This window comes from Cricetulus griseus, chromosome 7, assembly GCF_003668045.3.
Source record: "Cricetulus griseus strain 17A/GY chromosome 7, alternate assembly CriGri-PICRH-1.0, whole genome shotgun sequence".
NCBI classification, from domain to species: Eukaryota; Metazoa; Chordata; class Mammalia; order Rodentia; family Cricetidae; genus Cricetulus; species Cricetulus griseus.
In genome coordinates this window covers 87,554,141-87,571,064 of record NC_048600.1, presented here as the reverse complement: position 1 = coordinate 87,571,064, position 16,924 = coordinate 87,554,141, and the positions used below count along the sequence as shown (strand labels likewise).

Here is a 16,924-nt window from a genome sequence, read left to right as displayed (position 1 = left end):
TAGTCTGGTATCCCTGCCTATACTTCCTACCTGGCTACATCCTGCCTGTCCATTGGCTGAAATAGCTTTATTCATCAACCAACAAGAGAAACATATTCACAGTATGCAGAAGGACATCCCCCATCAGCTGGCAGCTGCTTGTGGTTACAAAGTTAAAAAGTAATAGACACGGGTACAATGTTTTAAGGGCAACCATATTAAAATCCAAACAATTCTTTCCTGTGTGCAAGATATGCTTTTATACAGTTCCTTTTCCACAAGAGGGATCCCGTGTCTCAAACTCTCTATAAAAGGCAAACTTAGATAAGGTACTCTTTTCCCATTTCACTGTTTCATACTTCTTCCACAAATATAAGCTCCTGTGTTTGGTAAAGATGGATCTATCCATCTCATATTTTACATTGAATTCCCCCATTGGATCATACTGGTTCCTATCTACATGCTTGGTGTCTAGGGAACTTACTCGCAACAGTTGGCACTATGTGTATTCCTGAGGCGTTTTCCCCTATTGTGTGTATGCATGCCTTACTCTCCTTTCCAGAACTGAAACATGGTCAGTGTTCCAAGTGTTGTTTTCTCATATGTACCTAACTATCTCTACTGAGTCAGAAAAGTTCCCAGGATTAGGAATTGTAATTAGTAATTCCAGATAAGAGATTAGAGAAGCAGTCAATCCCTGTTGAATCTTAGAGGAAAATATTCAAGGAAGAACAGAAGAATTTCCAAGGAAAATTACAGTTATTGCATGTATTACTGACAAAGTAAAACTAAAAACCATCCAAAGAATCACAAATATGAGAGAGAAAAGAGCCTGCAAGCTGTGCAAATTTAGCAAATTCCTATGCTGTCCTGTGGACTACTGGATCTTGACAGGTGAGAGTTCATTTTCACAGGTGCTTTGCCTGGAAGAAACCCATGCTGATCTGAGACTAGGTTGGACAGCTCCTGACACACATAGAATGCTTGGACTGATTATTGTAACAGCTTTTTGGCATTATTGCATTGACTACTACAGCTCCGATAGCTGGATTGGCATTTCCTAAAGAAATTCAAACTGCTGAGTTTGTTAGAGACTGGCATATAAGCATTCTACAGAACTTTGGACCCAACAAAATAAAGCAGACAGTGAGATAGTTAATAAAATAGCTGATATGAGATAAGCTTTTATACTGTTGGGAGATCAGGTAGAAATATTAAAGGAACAGATAAAATTAAAAATGTGATTGGGATGTTACATCCTATTGTATTACACCTTTAAAGTTCAATAATAGCAAGTATGCCTGGGGAAAGGCTAAGAGCATTTGATGGGTCATCCTAATTCTCAAATTATTTATGATTTACAGCAAGAAATTAAGAGAACTTTTACAAAAAGTTTCCTGATATGACAGGAATGGATGTTACAGAAAGTCTTGCAGATATGATAGTTTCATTCAACCCTGTAAATCACTTTGATAGATTTCTTGTTTTGACAAATGTTATCCTTGTTCTGACAACAGTAACCTTAGTGGCTTTAAAATGTATTTTGACTTACATAGGACTGTAAAGAAAGAATTAAAAAAGATTGTATTTGCTGTAAGGCTGCTTAATCTTCAACATAATTAACTGGAACATAAACAGAAAGGGAGAGATGTAGCAAGAGTTCCAGCAGAGCTCTGCAGCTGGTTTGATTCCCGAGTGTTAGCATTTGGCTTTGATCTGCCTTTTGTGTCTGGTACCTTCTGTTTGAAGCTTGTAAATCTTACCTGAGAGTTTCCTGAAGGTTCAAAGCCTATGTAAAACTTGCTTGTGGGAGGACTCAGAAAACTGAGGTGTTCTGTACCTTGGGAATTGCTTTGGCATTTTTCTCTTTGGGGAGCTTTAGATAAGAGGTTTTGGTATGTAGAAACTGACTTGCTAAGGTATAACATTAAAAAAGGCCTTTAGTAAAGTTACAGTCAGTTTGCCAGAGGCTGACTCCCCTGTGGCTGCAAAGGCTAAAATTCATCCTAGAGTGACCCTGATTCTTCCACGGACCCACATGAACTTAACACTCAACATAGTAGTTTAATTTGTATTTTACAGTTTTTAAAAATAGATTTTACAACACTGTACTAGGTGATGGAATATCAACATTTCCCCCTGTGCTTCTTGCCTGTGGATGCAATGTGACCATTTCCTGATATTCCTGCTGTCATGCCTTCCTGCCATGGTGGACCTAAACTCTCAAGTCATGAGCCGAAATAAACTGTTTCTATGACAGCTTCAGATATGTGTATAGTGCATTTTAGAGACTTCCACTTCTTATTCTTCCCTAATCCTAATAAAGACTTAGTTTCAGCTCCTTCCACTTAGCTGCAGTCTGAATATATTGAATGGAAAATGCCAAAGGTGAATAGTTTGCAGGGTTAAATGATACATCACCTCATGCAGTATGATGAAAACTGAGTGCTCTGTTTCTATCTTGTGAGAGATCTGAATAATCGTCTCATCTAACATTTCCGAATCCTATCAGCTGTTCTCCTAGTGAGGTGCTCTTCAGCCTTCTTGAGAACCAAATCCACTCTTGTGCTGTGAAGCCTTATGCAGGAAGTGGCAGGTGAATCTGCAAATGAATCTTAGAGAACAGCCTAAAGCTGTACTCTATTGCCTGTGTCCTTCACCTTATTTCCTGCTGCATAGGCATTACAGTTCTCAGGACCAACAGTAGAAAGGTTAGGATAATACAGTGAAGTGCTTTTTTGAGAGAGAAATGCAGAACCATCAGACGGTCTTAATTATGGTAAATTATGACTAATTGTTATTATTAGTTACTGTTAGACTTCACCATACCTAATTTGTAAGTAAAACTTTACTGCATACAAACATTTATGGAAGAAAAACTCACAGTATAGAATTTTGGTACTAACTTTGTTTTTAGGCGTCTTCTGAGACATTGAAACATATTCTACTGTTTGAGGGAGAAGTTAATGTATTTTGAAAAGCTGGTGACAAATTATGTAGTGATTGGGAACTATTTCAATATGTACTTTCAGATTTGTATCCTGTGATGTTGCTAGTTTAGTACTTCTAGAACCCTTTTTCAAGTTTCTGGAATCCTGAATGAACTATCACATTGCCTATGATAACCCCCCAAATACAAATAGTTTAGTTCTTTTTGTTGTTGTTGTTCTTTGTTACACCATGATAAAAGCATTATGTTTCCAAGACTTAAATATACTTTGAACTTGACATAGAGAAATTGACAATTATCAAACTTGTTGGGAAACAGCAAACAGAATTTAAAGGGAAATTTATGCCCTGGGATACAAACATCGTAAAAGAAAAAGTTCTAAAGTTAATTGTGTTAGGAACTTAAAAAAGAAGAATTCCTTAAACTCAAAGGAAGAAGGGAAAAAGAAATTTCACACATTAGTATACAAAAACACGGAGACATACTGAGAGAGAGAGAGACAGAGCAACAGACAAAGACACAGAAAGAATAAGTTTAAATTGAAAACCAAATCTCAAAATAAGTCAATGAGGCCAAAAGCTGGTCCTCCTAATAGAGTGATAAAAAAGCCACTGGCGAAGCTAAAAAATGAAGAAAGTGAGCGGAAGTCTCGAGAATGTGAAATGAAAGAGGAGGCAGGTTATACATGCCAACAAAATTTAGAGAGTAACTAAAGCATGCTATGCACAACTCCATCCCCACACACTGATAATCTAGATCAAATAACCACTTTTTTAATAACTACTTCAGTGGTTTTCAAATAGTCTATCCTCAGCTGACTCAAAAAAATCTAAGCTAGAGTAACACACAAATCCTGAACATTACTGAAAAGGCAAAGTATAAGTGTGAATTTGACTTTCTCTTCATTTCCATCTTCCCCTAAGTATGTTCAGGAGTGATCAGTGGCCACCTCAGGGTTTTGAAAGAATTGGTACTAGATAGGTTCTGGGTAATTATTGTATTGTTAACGAGCTATGCAGGATCTGAACTCTTCTGGGATGCAGAGCCCCTGGGTCCAGAGATGGCTGGAGGGGGTCATGTAAGAAGGTGTTGACTATAGAGACTGTTCTTTCCTGTGCCTATAATGAATAAAGGTGACCAGTATCTAATGCAGAGACCATAGTATACCTTCAGTCATCCTAGATGAATTGTCAGGAGATACCTTACTGTCCTCCAACCTATGGATCTCAAATTTCCAGTTTTATGACACTATGAGTGGCAGTTTTCAGGTATGATAACATTATTTGCCATTTCTGTACTTTGCAACACTTTGCCATACTGTAGAAATACCTTGTTCCACAGTTAGGTTGATAGTCATTTTGGTAATGATGGGGTTATTACAGTTATTTACTAGGTAAGTCTTTTTTCTTTTTTTTTTTTTTTTTTTTTTTGGTTTTTCAAGACAGGGTTTCTCTGTGGCTTTGGAGGCTGTGTTGGAACTAGCTCTTGTAGACCAGGCTGGTCTCGAACTCACAGAGATCCCCCTGCTTCTGCTTCCTGAGTGCTGGGATTAAAGGCGTGAGCCACCACCGCTCTTTGGGATAGGGCAGTGCGGGAATTCTTATGCCGTTTTTTTTTAGCTCATCTTTAGCTTTGGAACACTAGTAAACTTTGAACAGATCCCCTGTCCAAGAAAGAGATTGCTCCTTATTGCAACTCATTGACCAGAGTATTGACATCACCTGACTGCCCATTTATAAAGTAAAATATCAGCTTCAAAACCAGAGTCAGTGTTTTCAGAGAAGCCCAGGTGTGTTGCATGTATATAAACTGGTAGAACCATCTCAATAAGAGATTCTCATCTGCTATTCACGTCAAGAATTGAAGAAGTAAAGTCCATTGGTTAGAAGCTGCAAGCTTTACAGGTGACCTCTGATTGCAATCTCTGCAAATAAACCTTAATAAGACATGGACCCCACTAATTCACAGAATAAGAATAATTCTGAGAAACCAGGTGCCTGATTTCACCTATATTGCTCTTCCCATTGTCACTAAACATAACAACCAAGTGTTAAACTGTTAGTGCAGCTGCCCTAATAACCATTAGCAGGATAGAGACTACAGCAGCCAAATTCAGTCAGATAGTGTCAGTGGAAGAATTTCTCACCTCTTTGTGCATGGTTCATTTTCTTCTATTTTTTTCAGTTACAGATGGAACTCAGGGCCTTGAGCATGCTATATAGCTACAGTACCACTGAGCTAAACCCCCAGTCCCTGTCACCACATGTCTTTGTATTTCTTATGACTTCTTTTCCAGATTTGATATACACTAGGTTTCATTAGACACAGTTATCTAGAAGAAAACAGAACAGGATAAGGAACTCTTTTAAGATAGAGCCCACACAATTGGGACTGATAAGTCCAGTAGCTGTATACCAGACTCCCTGGAAGAATGTAGGTTACAGTTTCACATTCAAGGCAGTCTGGATGATGTTTCTGGAGAAACTGTAGACTTTCTCTTTCTTCCAAAAGGTTCATTACATTATGAAGGATTAGAGTTATTTTCCCTGATAATATGAATTACTAATTCAAGTGTTAATAACAGTGCAAAACACCTTCATAGAGATATCAGGAACTATATTTTGACCAAAATTTCTGTCAAGACCTATACCACTTCCTACAATAATTAACCATTACGTCAGGTATGGATATCTGCAGGGGAAGGACTGAAAATACCCACCGCTTCATATTTGTTTGTTTTTCTGCTCTTCATGAAATATACATTGTAATCATTTTTCTATACCACTATCTGTAGAATCATATGAATTGAAGCGTGAAAGTTTTGAGTCATTAATATTTTTGAAAAGAGCAAAACATCTTCACCACCCTAATACTTTCTATAAATACAATCATGTCTGTGAAGCTAATCATAGAATATTAAGTTTACATGGTAAAAATCAAGTTTAATGACTGTATATTCTTGGGAGACTGAAGAAGAGTAATTATTTGGACTTAATGTGCATTTCTACCTTAAATCTGAAAGATTTTTTACTCAATCTACAGCACAGTTAGGAAATCTTTGTGAACACTGGGTCACATCCAGTCAGAGCTGGCCTTGCTTCAGGATGAGGGCAGGTATGGTGTTTGTTGCATGAAGTTTACAATATGGCAACAAAAGCTGTGAACCTGAGATCAGGGTCATCTGTAGCTATGATACCAGATGATGGGGCACCATGATAGCAGATCTTACTGTGTGCAAGGATACAAGAAATGTTTAACTTAGCATATGGCATGCCATATTGACGAAATATAATTTGCACAAGCCCTACCACAAAGAAGAGCATGTGATAAACAAGGAGAATACCAAATCAGAAATTATGGAGGCACAAGCTTCAATTTGAAGAACAGCATTGCTGAAGAGACGAATACCAGCATCGGGTGAGGCCATACTGTGCTGTAAAGGTTGGTACAGGTCAGGTAAGAAAGTATTGATTGTGCACTTGAAAGGAATTTTGTCATTAAGAACAAGATGCTCATCTGAAGAATGATCCAGGAAAGAAGATTGTATTTCCATCTCAGAATGCCTGTGTGGGTTAAACATACTGAAGAGAATAGTGTTGAGATATGGGGCATGGATTAAAATTGAATGCTGACTTCAATATTTCAGACAAGAAATGGTGACTTCCAATTCTGAGAATATGATTGGATAGTTTTAAATGCCTAGATAAGATGAAGATTAAGATGAGAATCTATATGAGGTGATAGATTAGAGTTTAAGATAAGAAAAATGCAAAAATTCATATAATGGATATTCAATTCCTTTTATTACATTATGAGAAACAGGAGACATGGGAAAAAGATGTTGGAAGAGAGACTAGTGAATTTCTCTTGGCATGCATTGAGCCTTCGATAACTCTAAAAAAAAAAAAAAACCAAGGAAGATTATTAGTCAGCAATGAGGTGAATTCTGTAGGTAAAAGAGACTTTTACATATGACTTTTAAATGGTACTCTAGGACATTAAAGTATTTGCGTGTATTTTGGAGCATATACAGAATTAAGAGGATTGTGTGTATAAAAATCCTGCAAGAAAATTCACAAAATAAAACTAGAGAATGGGGTGAACTGCAGTTGCCTAGAATAAGTAGGCAAGCTGGAAGTAGATAGGTCAATATATCTTGTGTATCAAAAGCAATTAGGAGTCATTAGGCAATACCAGACTATTAGACAATGTTAAGAAAAGCCACTCAGCGCTATAATGACTCAACATACTTGGATGTAGAGATTACAATCATTTAGATGAGAATAACTACTCTAGAACTTGCAGCATGCCATGTGTGACAGAAATATCTGTTTTTATTATGTCATGGAGATGGATTGGGTGGATTTCAACAGAGTACAAAGGACTGGGTTTGCACGCCATCTCTTACCAAGGACAACTGAAGGAGTTAAGCTATCAAAGTTATTATATAGCTTGAAGCGAAATTATAAAAATCAAATAATATAAAAACAAAATTGTTTTCTAAAGAAATGAGAAAAAACTAGAATTAGTCTATGAACCCAAACATGTTCCACCATTTGGGTGGTTACAACACTGTTAATTATTTCTCTTAAAGTCATTGTAGGCAGATCATGATGGGAAACAATCAAACTGTCATCTCCCAGTTCCTCCTCCTGGGCATGCCCATCCCACCAGAGCACCAGAACATGTTCTTTACCCTGTTCCTGGCCATGTACCTCACCACTGTCCTGGGGAACCTGCTCATCATCATCCTCATCCTACTGGACTCCCATCTCCACACACCCATGTACTTATTTCTCAGCAACTTGTCCTTCTCTGATCTCTGCTTCTCCTCTGTCACAATGCCCAAATTGCTGCAGAACATGCAGAGCCGGGACACATTCATCTCCTATGTGGATTGTCTGACACAAATGTACTTTTTAATGGCTTTTGGAGATATGGAGAGCTTGCTTCTTGTGGTCATGGCCTATGACCGCTATGTGGCCATCTGCTTCCCCCTTCATTACACCAGTATCATGAACCCCAAGTTCTGTGCTTGTCTATTGATGCCATTGTGGATGCTAACCCTATTGGATGCCATGATGCACACCATGCTTGTGGCTAGATTGTCTTTTTGTGACGACAACGTGATTCCCCACTTTTTCTGTGACATATCTGCTCTTCTGAAGCTGGCCTGCTCAGACACGTATGTTAATGAGTTGATGATATTTATCACAGGAGGGCCTATCATTATTGTACCATTCCTACTCATTGTTATATCCTATGCAAGGATTGTCTCCTCTATTCTCAAAGTATCTTCTACTCGGGGAATCCACAAGGTCTTCTCTACCTGTGGTTCCCACCTGTCTGTGGTGTCTCTGTTCTATGGGACAATTTTTGGTCTCTACTTCTCTCCATCAGATAATAACTCTACTGTGAAAGAGACTACCATGGCTATGATGTTCACAGTGGTGACTCCCATGCTGAACCCCTTCATCTATAGCCTGAGAAACAGAGACATAAAGCAGGCTCTAATAAGACTTACCTGCAAAAGGAAAATCACTTTGTAATCATAGCATGTGGGTTTCTACCAATTTCATGTAATAAATGTATTGATATTAATATTTTGTGTCAGATGTTGCCCCTCATGATCTGTGTGAAAGAGCATGCCACATAACTGTTCACTACACAAAAGAGAGGAAGGTTAGTAGAGTAGTCAAAGGAAGAAGGATAGTCTTTGATATCTTTCTACATTTTCCTCCTCACCAGCATTTGTTGCAGATATTTATTGGGCTAGTAGGGCATAGGTGCTATGAAGGGGAAAAGAAAAAAAACTAGAGGAAGGATTTTAAATGGGAAGGGAGGAGGGTGATACAGAAAAAGAGGGATAAATAAGAGAAACATAATATGCAGGATGCTTGAAATTGCCATAGGTAAGCACATTATTTCATAATCATACTAATAATACATATACAGTATATATGTGAATATATATATATATATATATATATATATATATATATATATTAAATGTACTTTTGCCTCATTGTGTGGTAATGCTTCTCCCAAGAGCCATAGGCTACCTGACAAAAATCCCAGTGCCAGACATGGGAAACATCCCTTCAAGTTGTTGTTCAGCTGAGCCCAAGAGACTGTAAAAACCACCTTGCTTTCCTACTAGACCCTGAAGATAGGACTTGGAAGAATTGAGCTAGAACTGATTCAGAAGTCCCCCTCCTTGGGGACTAGCTCTTATAGTATTGGAAGGTGCTATGTAAGATGCCAGGGGATGATGGGGGAAGTACTTCTGTGTATGTTTATCTTATTGATTGTTGAATAAAATACTGTTTGGCCAATGAGACAGCAAGTTAGACGGGACTAGGATCAAAGAGGATTCTGGGAAATGTAGTAGAGAAGTGGTGATCCAGGCAGGAAGTGACATAGCAAGGAGACTCATATTTAAAGAAGGAGAACAGGAAGCGTCCCTCTTTTCCCCTCTGCTCCTGCTCCAGCGGCACAATGTGATCCACCAGCAAGGAGGGACACCAATAAGATAAGTCTTATAAAATATATGGGTTTATGATAGTTAATATTGAGCTAACAGATGAGAATCCTAGTCATTGGCCAAGCAGCATTGTACCTAATACAAGTTTCTGTGTAATCATTTGGGCCATAACTCAGGCTGGCGGCTGGCGTAAAGCTCACACGTGGCAGTGGGACTCAGGCGGCTTTTGGTGGAAAGGTTTATCGTAATAAGGGGAGAACAGCACATTCAATACCACTCTAAAGTTTATGAACCAAATAATGAGAAGCAGCACAAGGTATCTCTAGTGGTGCCATAGTGGCATTTTGATCTTGGGAGTAACCCACAGCTCTTCAATTGCACTTACTTAGCAATTAGTAGGAAGGAATTCATGCCCAGTACTGAAAACTTAGCCAGTCATAGGCCCTAGAGGACACTCAATACTTATGTCATCTTAAAAAAATTCTTTTAACTTTTAGTGATTGTTCTATTTTATATGATGCATCCTGATCCCAATTATTTCACTATCCCCTCACATCTGCCCTCTGCCCTTGCAATGTCTCCCTGCCAAACAAAACAAAATTTATAAGAAAAACCAAAACCAAACAAAACAAACAGAAAAAAGGGAGAAGAATCTCATTGTGGAAATTGTAGTGTGGCCTACTGAGACAGTTTATCAGTTAGTCCATTCATCATTACTTAAGTGTTTATATCTATGAGCCACTGGTCTGGTTTGAGGCCTCTGGCTTTGGTGGTGGTAGGACCACAGATCTAGATGTGTGTGTGTGTGTGTGTGTGTGTGTGTGTGTGTGTGTGTGTGTGTGTGTGTGTGTTGAAATGATGTTAAATAATTGGTCATGAATTTGAAAGGGAGTAGGGAGTAATGGGAAGAGTTAGAGGAAGAAATTGAGAGGTGTAAATGATATATATTTTAACACATGTTGAACATCTTTAGGTATCAGGTTAATATAAACTAAAACAGTTTTGAGATTCCAGGTTACCCAAGTAAGAATGGCTACTATTGGGGGCTGAGAGATTGCTCAGCAGTAGTGAATATTTTCTGTTCTTGCAAAGGAACTGTATTTGATTCCCAGCCCTTACATGGTGGCTCATAACCACACAAACCTCAAGCTATATGTTACTAGATGCCCTTTTCTGCCTTCTGTGAGTACTAGCATCCACATGGTGCACATAAATCGATGCTACCAAAACAATCATAAAATAAATAAATCTAAACAAAAGAATCTAGGGTATAAAAAATAAAATCTCACCACAGGGGAAGAGGAGACTCTTCCAGGGAATGTAAAATATGGTATAGTGTTATAAAGGCATAAAGATGAAACTAGAATACAAGGATTAAATGTAGTGGGAGATGGGAGGGCAGGTTATTGGAAGGAATCTGGGGAGGGATAACTAACACCAATAGCCTTTTGGGAAGTTACATCAGGTATAAATCACAAGGATGAGAAATTTAAGAGGAAGCATGCTATATGTGCCAACAAAATTTAGAGAGTAACAAAAAAATCCCATGAACAACTTCAGCCTCTTAAATTGATAATCTAGATCAAAGCATCAATTAATTTAAACACAAAGAATTTGCAATTACTTCAGTGGTTTTCAAATAGCACACCCTTAGCTGACTCAAAATCTAAGCTGGAGTTACACATAAATCCTAAAAATCCTGGGAACGGGCACAGGGTAAGTGTGCATCAGAAACACTTTCCCCCTAAGTATGTTCAGGAGTTATAAATGGCCATCATCAGCCCCAACGACAGGGCTTTGGAAGAATTGTTCCTAGATAGGACCTGGGTAATTACCATACCTCTAATGAGTTAAGCAGTATCTGAACTCCTCTGGGATGTAGAGCCCCTGGGTCCAGAGGTGGCTAAAAGCAGACATCTAAGAAGGTGTTGACTACAGAGGCTGTTTTTTCCTATGCCTATAATAAATAAATGTGACCAGGATCTGAACGAGGGACCTTAATGTACCTTCATTCTTCCTAGATAAATTGTCAGGTGGTACCTTACTGTCCTGAAACCTAAGGATCTTGCATTTTCAGGTTTATGACAGTATGAGTGGTATTTTTCAGGTAAGATAACATTCTTTGCAATTTCTATACTTTGTAACCCTGTGCCATACTGTAGAAATACCTTATTCAACAGTTATATTAATAATTATTTTGGTGATGATGGAGTTATTACAATTACTTACTAGGTAAGTCTTTTTCCATTTCAACCTAATACAAACTCTTTTAGAGTAGGGTAAATGCTAGTTAATAAGCCTTCTTTTAGCTCATCTTTAGCTTGGGGACATTAGTAAACTTAGAACAGATCTTCTATCAAAAAGAGATTGCTCTTTGTTTCAACCCATCCAACATAGTATTGACATTACCCGAGTGTTCATTAATTAAGCTGAATGTCAGTTTTAAAAGAGTCTGTATTGTCAGAGAATCCCAGGTGAATTGTGAATACATTAACTTCTACAACCATGTATATGTGAGAATCTAATCTGCTATTTACCCCCAAAATTTTGAGTTTGAAAATTGAAGGAGTGAAGTCCATTATGTCATGAGCAGCAGGCTTCACAGGTGACCTCTGCTCTGCAATCTCTGCATATAAGCCTCCATACGTCATGGCCACCACTCATTCATAGGATAAGAATAATTCTGAGAATCTAGGTGCACTATTTCATTACATTGCTCTTCTCTTTGTCACCAAATATAACATTCAAGTATTCAATTGTTAGTGCAGCTGCCCCAATAAACATTAGCAGGATGGAGATCTCAGCAGCTAAATTCAGATAGTGTCATGGAAGGATTTCCAGCCTCTCTGTGTGTCCTTTATTTTCTTTTTCTGTTTTTTTTTTTCAGTTAGAGGTGGTACTCGGGAACTAGGAGGTGCTAGATAACTACAGTACACTGAGCTAAATACACAGTCTTGTCCCCACCTGTCTTCGTGCTTCTCAGGATTTATTTTTCAGTGTTGATACAGACTAGGGTTCATTATGCAGAGTTATCTAGAAGAAAACAGATCAGGACAAGGAAGTGTCTTAAGATACAGCCCACAAAACTGGGACTAGATAAGTCCAATAGGTGTGGACTGGCATCCCTGGGAAGAGTGGAGGTTATAGTCTCAAATCCAAGGCAACCTGGATACAGTTTCTCAAGGGATTGTGGTTTTTCTGTTTCTTCTGCCAACTGCTCATGTGAAGCCTATCACACTGTGAAGAGTTACAGTTACTTTCTCTGATAATGTGACTTACTAATTCAAGTGTTAATAACACCTTCATAGAAATATTCTGAACTATATTTTGAACATAATTTCTATCAAGTCTTGTACCACTTCCTAAAATAATTAACTATCATGTTATCGATAGCTGAAGATAAACTTAAGTGAGGGATTAAAAATACCTAATGGTTTTTGTTTGTTTTTGATATTTCATGTAATATTCATCATAATTATTTTCCTACATCATTATCATTGGGATTATATGCATTGAATCATAAAAGTTTTGAGTCATTAATATTATTGAAAAGAGCAAAACATCTTACCCACTGTAAGGCTCTCCATGAATACAATTACATCTGTGAAGCTAATCACAGAGTGTCAGATTTTCATGGTAAATGTCAAGTTTAGCCAGTTTATATTCTGGAGAAACTGAAGAAGGGTAATTATGTGGATTTCATGTGCATTTCTGACTTAAATTTGAAAGAGTGTGTTCTAAGACTAGAGAACAGCTAGGAAATATTCATGAACCCAGGGCCACATCTAGACAGGTCTGGCTTTGCTAAAAGATGAAGGCTTGGCCGGTTCTGCATGAAGTGTACAGACTGGCAACAAAAGCTGTGAACCAGTGATCTGGGCCATTGGTAGCTATGAGATGAGTACACAATATTGTGGGACCATGGTAGCATGTATTACTGTGTGTAGGTACAAAAGAAAGGTTTAACTTAGCATATGCCATGCTATATTGTGGAAACATAAGTGGGACAAGCCTCACCACCGAGGAGAGGATGTGATAGACAAAGAGAACATCAAATCAGAAATAATGGAGGCACAAATTTCAATTTGAAGTAGTTTTGTTGAGAGAGAATGTAGGTACTATGTAAGGTCATATTAGGCTGTAGATGTTGGTCCAGGTCAGTTAAGGATGACTAGTTTGTTCACATGCTAGGAATTTTATTCTACGAACAAGATGGTCATTTACGAATGATGAATCAGGAAAGAGAAGTCTGCATTTCCATTTCAGAATGCCAATGTGGCTTAAAAATATTGAAGAAAATAGTATTGAGAAATGGAATATGAATTGTAATTGAGTTCTCACCAGTATTTCAGACAAGAAATGATGGCATTTAATTCTAAGAAGATGATTGGGTAGTTTTAAAGCCTGGAAAACAGAAGATGAAGATGGGACTCTGTATAATGTGCTCAATTGGAGTTCAAGGGAAGAAAATAGAAAAAAATGCAATAAAACTCATATACTAGGTCTTGAATGAATTTTTCATGTTATGACATAGTAGAGACTTAGGAGAAAGAGCTTGGGAGAGGGAGGAGTGAATTTCTCTTAGGATCCATTGGGTCTCAGATGCCCATGTTGGGGTAGGTGGAATGTGATTAGTCAACAGTGAGAGAGTAAATTCACTAGGTTAGACAGACAACTGCCTCTGATTTGTAATAGTAATCTAACACATTAAAGTATATGTGTTTTTCTTGGGGTTCATATAGAATTATGAGGATAAGGTTACAAAAATCCTTAAAGAAAATTTACAGAAATAAACTGTAGAATGAGGTGAACTACAATTGCCCAGAATAAAATGCAGGCAGGAAAGAGATATTCCAAAACATTTTGCAAACCAGAAGCAATTAGGTGTGATTAGGCAATACTAGTATATGGTAGGCAAGATTAAGAAATGTCATTCATTGGCCTCAAAGCCTGATCATATTTGAATGTAGAGATTACAATTACTTTCATGAGAGTAAGATTAGTTTCTTTAGAGCACGCAACATGCCATGTGTGTCACAAGCCATGTCTGGTGTCATTGGGATATAGAGATTGATGTGTAGGAGTGGCTGCTGGTAGAGTGATAGGACAGGGTTTGGACACCATCACTTACCAAGAACTCTGAGGGAATAAATGGACTGAGGCTATTCCATGCCATATTGAAGCAAAGAATATAAAAATAAAGAAAATTCTTTTTTCTATTGTAAACAAATGAGACAAAATAGTCGAGTTGAGCTATGATTTCATACACACTCAACAATTGGGAGTATAATAAAGTGTTTGTTTTTTCTTAAGCCATTGCAAGCATATCATGACTAGAAGCAACCAAACTTTTCCCTCAGATTTCCTACTACTGGGCCTGCCCATCCCCCCAGAGCACCAGCACCTGTTCCATGCCCTGTTCCTGACCATGTACCTCACCACCATCTTGGGGAACCTCATCATTATCATCCTCATTCGACTGGGCTCCCATCTCCACACACCCATGTACTTGTTTCTCAGCAACTTGTCCTTCTCTGACCTCTGCTTCTCCTCAGTCACAATGCCCACATTGCTGCACAACATGCAGAGCCAAATACCATCCATCACCTATGGAGGCTGCCTGACACAACTGTACTTCTATATGTTTTTTGGAGACATGGAGAGCTTGCTTCTTGTGGTCATGGCCTATGACCGCTATGTGGCCATCTGCTTCCCGCTTCATTACACCAGCATCATGAGCCCGAAGCTCTGTGCTATTCTGTTGCTGCTATTGTGGGTGCTGACTACATTACATGCCATGGTGCACACCCTGCTCACAGCTAGACTGTCTTTTTGTGAGAACAATGTGATTCTCCACTTTTTATGTGACTTATCTGATCTTTTGAAGCTGGCCTGCTCAGACACTTATGTTAATGAGTTGATGATATTTATCTCAGGAGGGCTCACTGTTATTATGCCTTTCCTATTCATTGTTATGTCCTATACAAGGATTGTATCCTCCATTCTCAAGGTTTCTTCTACCTGGGGCATCTATAAGGTCTTCTCCACCTGTGGTTCCCATCTGTCTGTGGTGTCTCTGTTCTATGGGACAATAATTGGTCTCTACTTATGTCCATCAGCTAATAATTCTACTGTAAAGCAGACAACCATGGCTATGATGTACACAGTGGTGACTCCCATGCTTAACCCTTTCATCTACAGCCTGAGGAACAGAGACATGAAGAGGGCCCTAATGAGAGTTACCTGCAATGAGAAAATCTCTTTGTGATGGTAGCACTTGGGATTTTTTCCCTAATTTTATGTGATAAATTAGTGATGTTAATATTTTGTCAGATGTTGTCCCTTATCATAGAACCTACATGAAAGTTTAGAGGTGTCTAGTGGAGTAGTCAATGTAGAGAGATCATCTTAGATAGCTGGCGATATCTGCCTTCTTGCCTTGTATAAATGATGCTGGAAATATATAGTGGGAGAGGTTACCTAATATGTTCTCCATACCTTAAATTCTTAGTGGTTCTGCAAGCTTTTATCATTTACCCTGAATTCTGTATTCGCTGATACATCAGTTACAATAGTTTAAGTAATATATGCATCACATTTGATCACAATGAAATCTTCCCACCTCCCAGCTTCCTTCTAATATTTCCTATAGGTTCTTCCACACTGATTTTGACATCATTTTTTCTCTTAACTCCCCTTACTCTTTCCATACCCATGTTATCTTTTCTGACTAGTCTTGACTATGAACTAATTTTGGGTAATCATCTTGGACAACAGTGTAATTTATGTGATTTTACTCTTAGTTTGAAATTGATTTATAACTCCAGGGTCCATTCACAGCAGTAAGTGCCTACATAAAGAATTTGGAGAAGTTACACACTAGCTACTTAACAGCACACCTGAAAGCTTGAGAACAAAAAAAGAAGCAAACTCACCCAGGAAGAGTGGATGGCAGGAAATAAACTCAGGGAGTGAAATAAATAAATTAGAAACAAAGAGAACAATACAAAGAATCAGAGAAAGAAGGAGCTGGTTCTGTGAGAAAATCAACAAGATAGACAAACCATTTAAACTAAGCAAAAGGCAGAGAGAGAATATCATACTAACAAAATCAGAAATGAATAAGGGGACATAACAACAGACAGTGAGAAAACCAGAGAATCATTAGGTCATACTTCAAAAATCTGTACACCATAAAATTGGAAAATTTAATTTGGGGAGCCCCCGTGGAGGGCTCTACCCTCTATGGGGAGTGGAGGGGGGAAGGAGATAGTGAGGGGGTGGGGGGAAGGGGGGAGAGGGAGAAGGGATTGACATGTGAAATTATAATTTGTAAAAATTAAATAAAAATTAAATAAAAAAGAAAAGAGTTAAAAAATAAAAAAAATAAACCATTCTAGAAAGTCAGAAAAAAATGGAAAATTTAAAAGAAATGAACACCTTTCTTGATTGGTACTACATACCAAAATTAAACCAATACTAGATAAATAATTTAAATAGACTTATAACTC

The 16,924-nt window shown here is 38.1% G+C and overlaps 2 protein-coding genes across 2 annotated transcripts; both read left to right on the top strand.

The window, feature by feature from the left end:
• The first annotated feature begins 7,539 nt into the window (after positions 1–7,539).
• On the top strand, positions 7,540–8,478 carry LOC100763532 (olfactory receptor 1468). The gene has a single exon (XM_027426792.1). It carries the CDS (start codon positions 7,540–7,542, stop codon positions 8,476–8,478), a length of 939 nt encoding a protein of 312 aa, XP_027282593.1.
• A 3,040-nt stretch (positions 8,479–11,518) lies between these two features.
• Positions 11,519–16,485, top strand: LOC100763247 (olfactory receptor 1496). The gene has a single exon (XM_027426791.1). It carries the CDS (start codon positions 14,743–14,745, stop codon positions 15,679–15,681), a length of 939 nt encoding a protein of 312 aa, XP_027282592.1. The 5' UTR covers positions 11,519–14,742; the 3' UTR covers positions 15,682–16,485.
• The last annotated feature ends 439 nt before the right edge of the window (positions 16,486–16,924 follow it).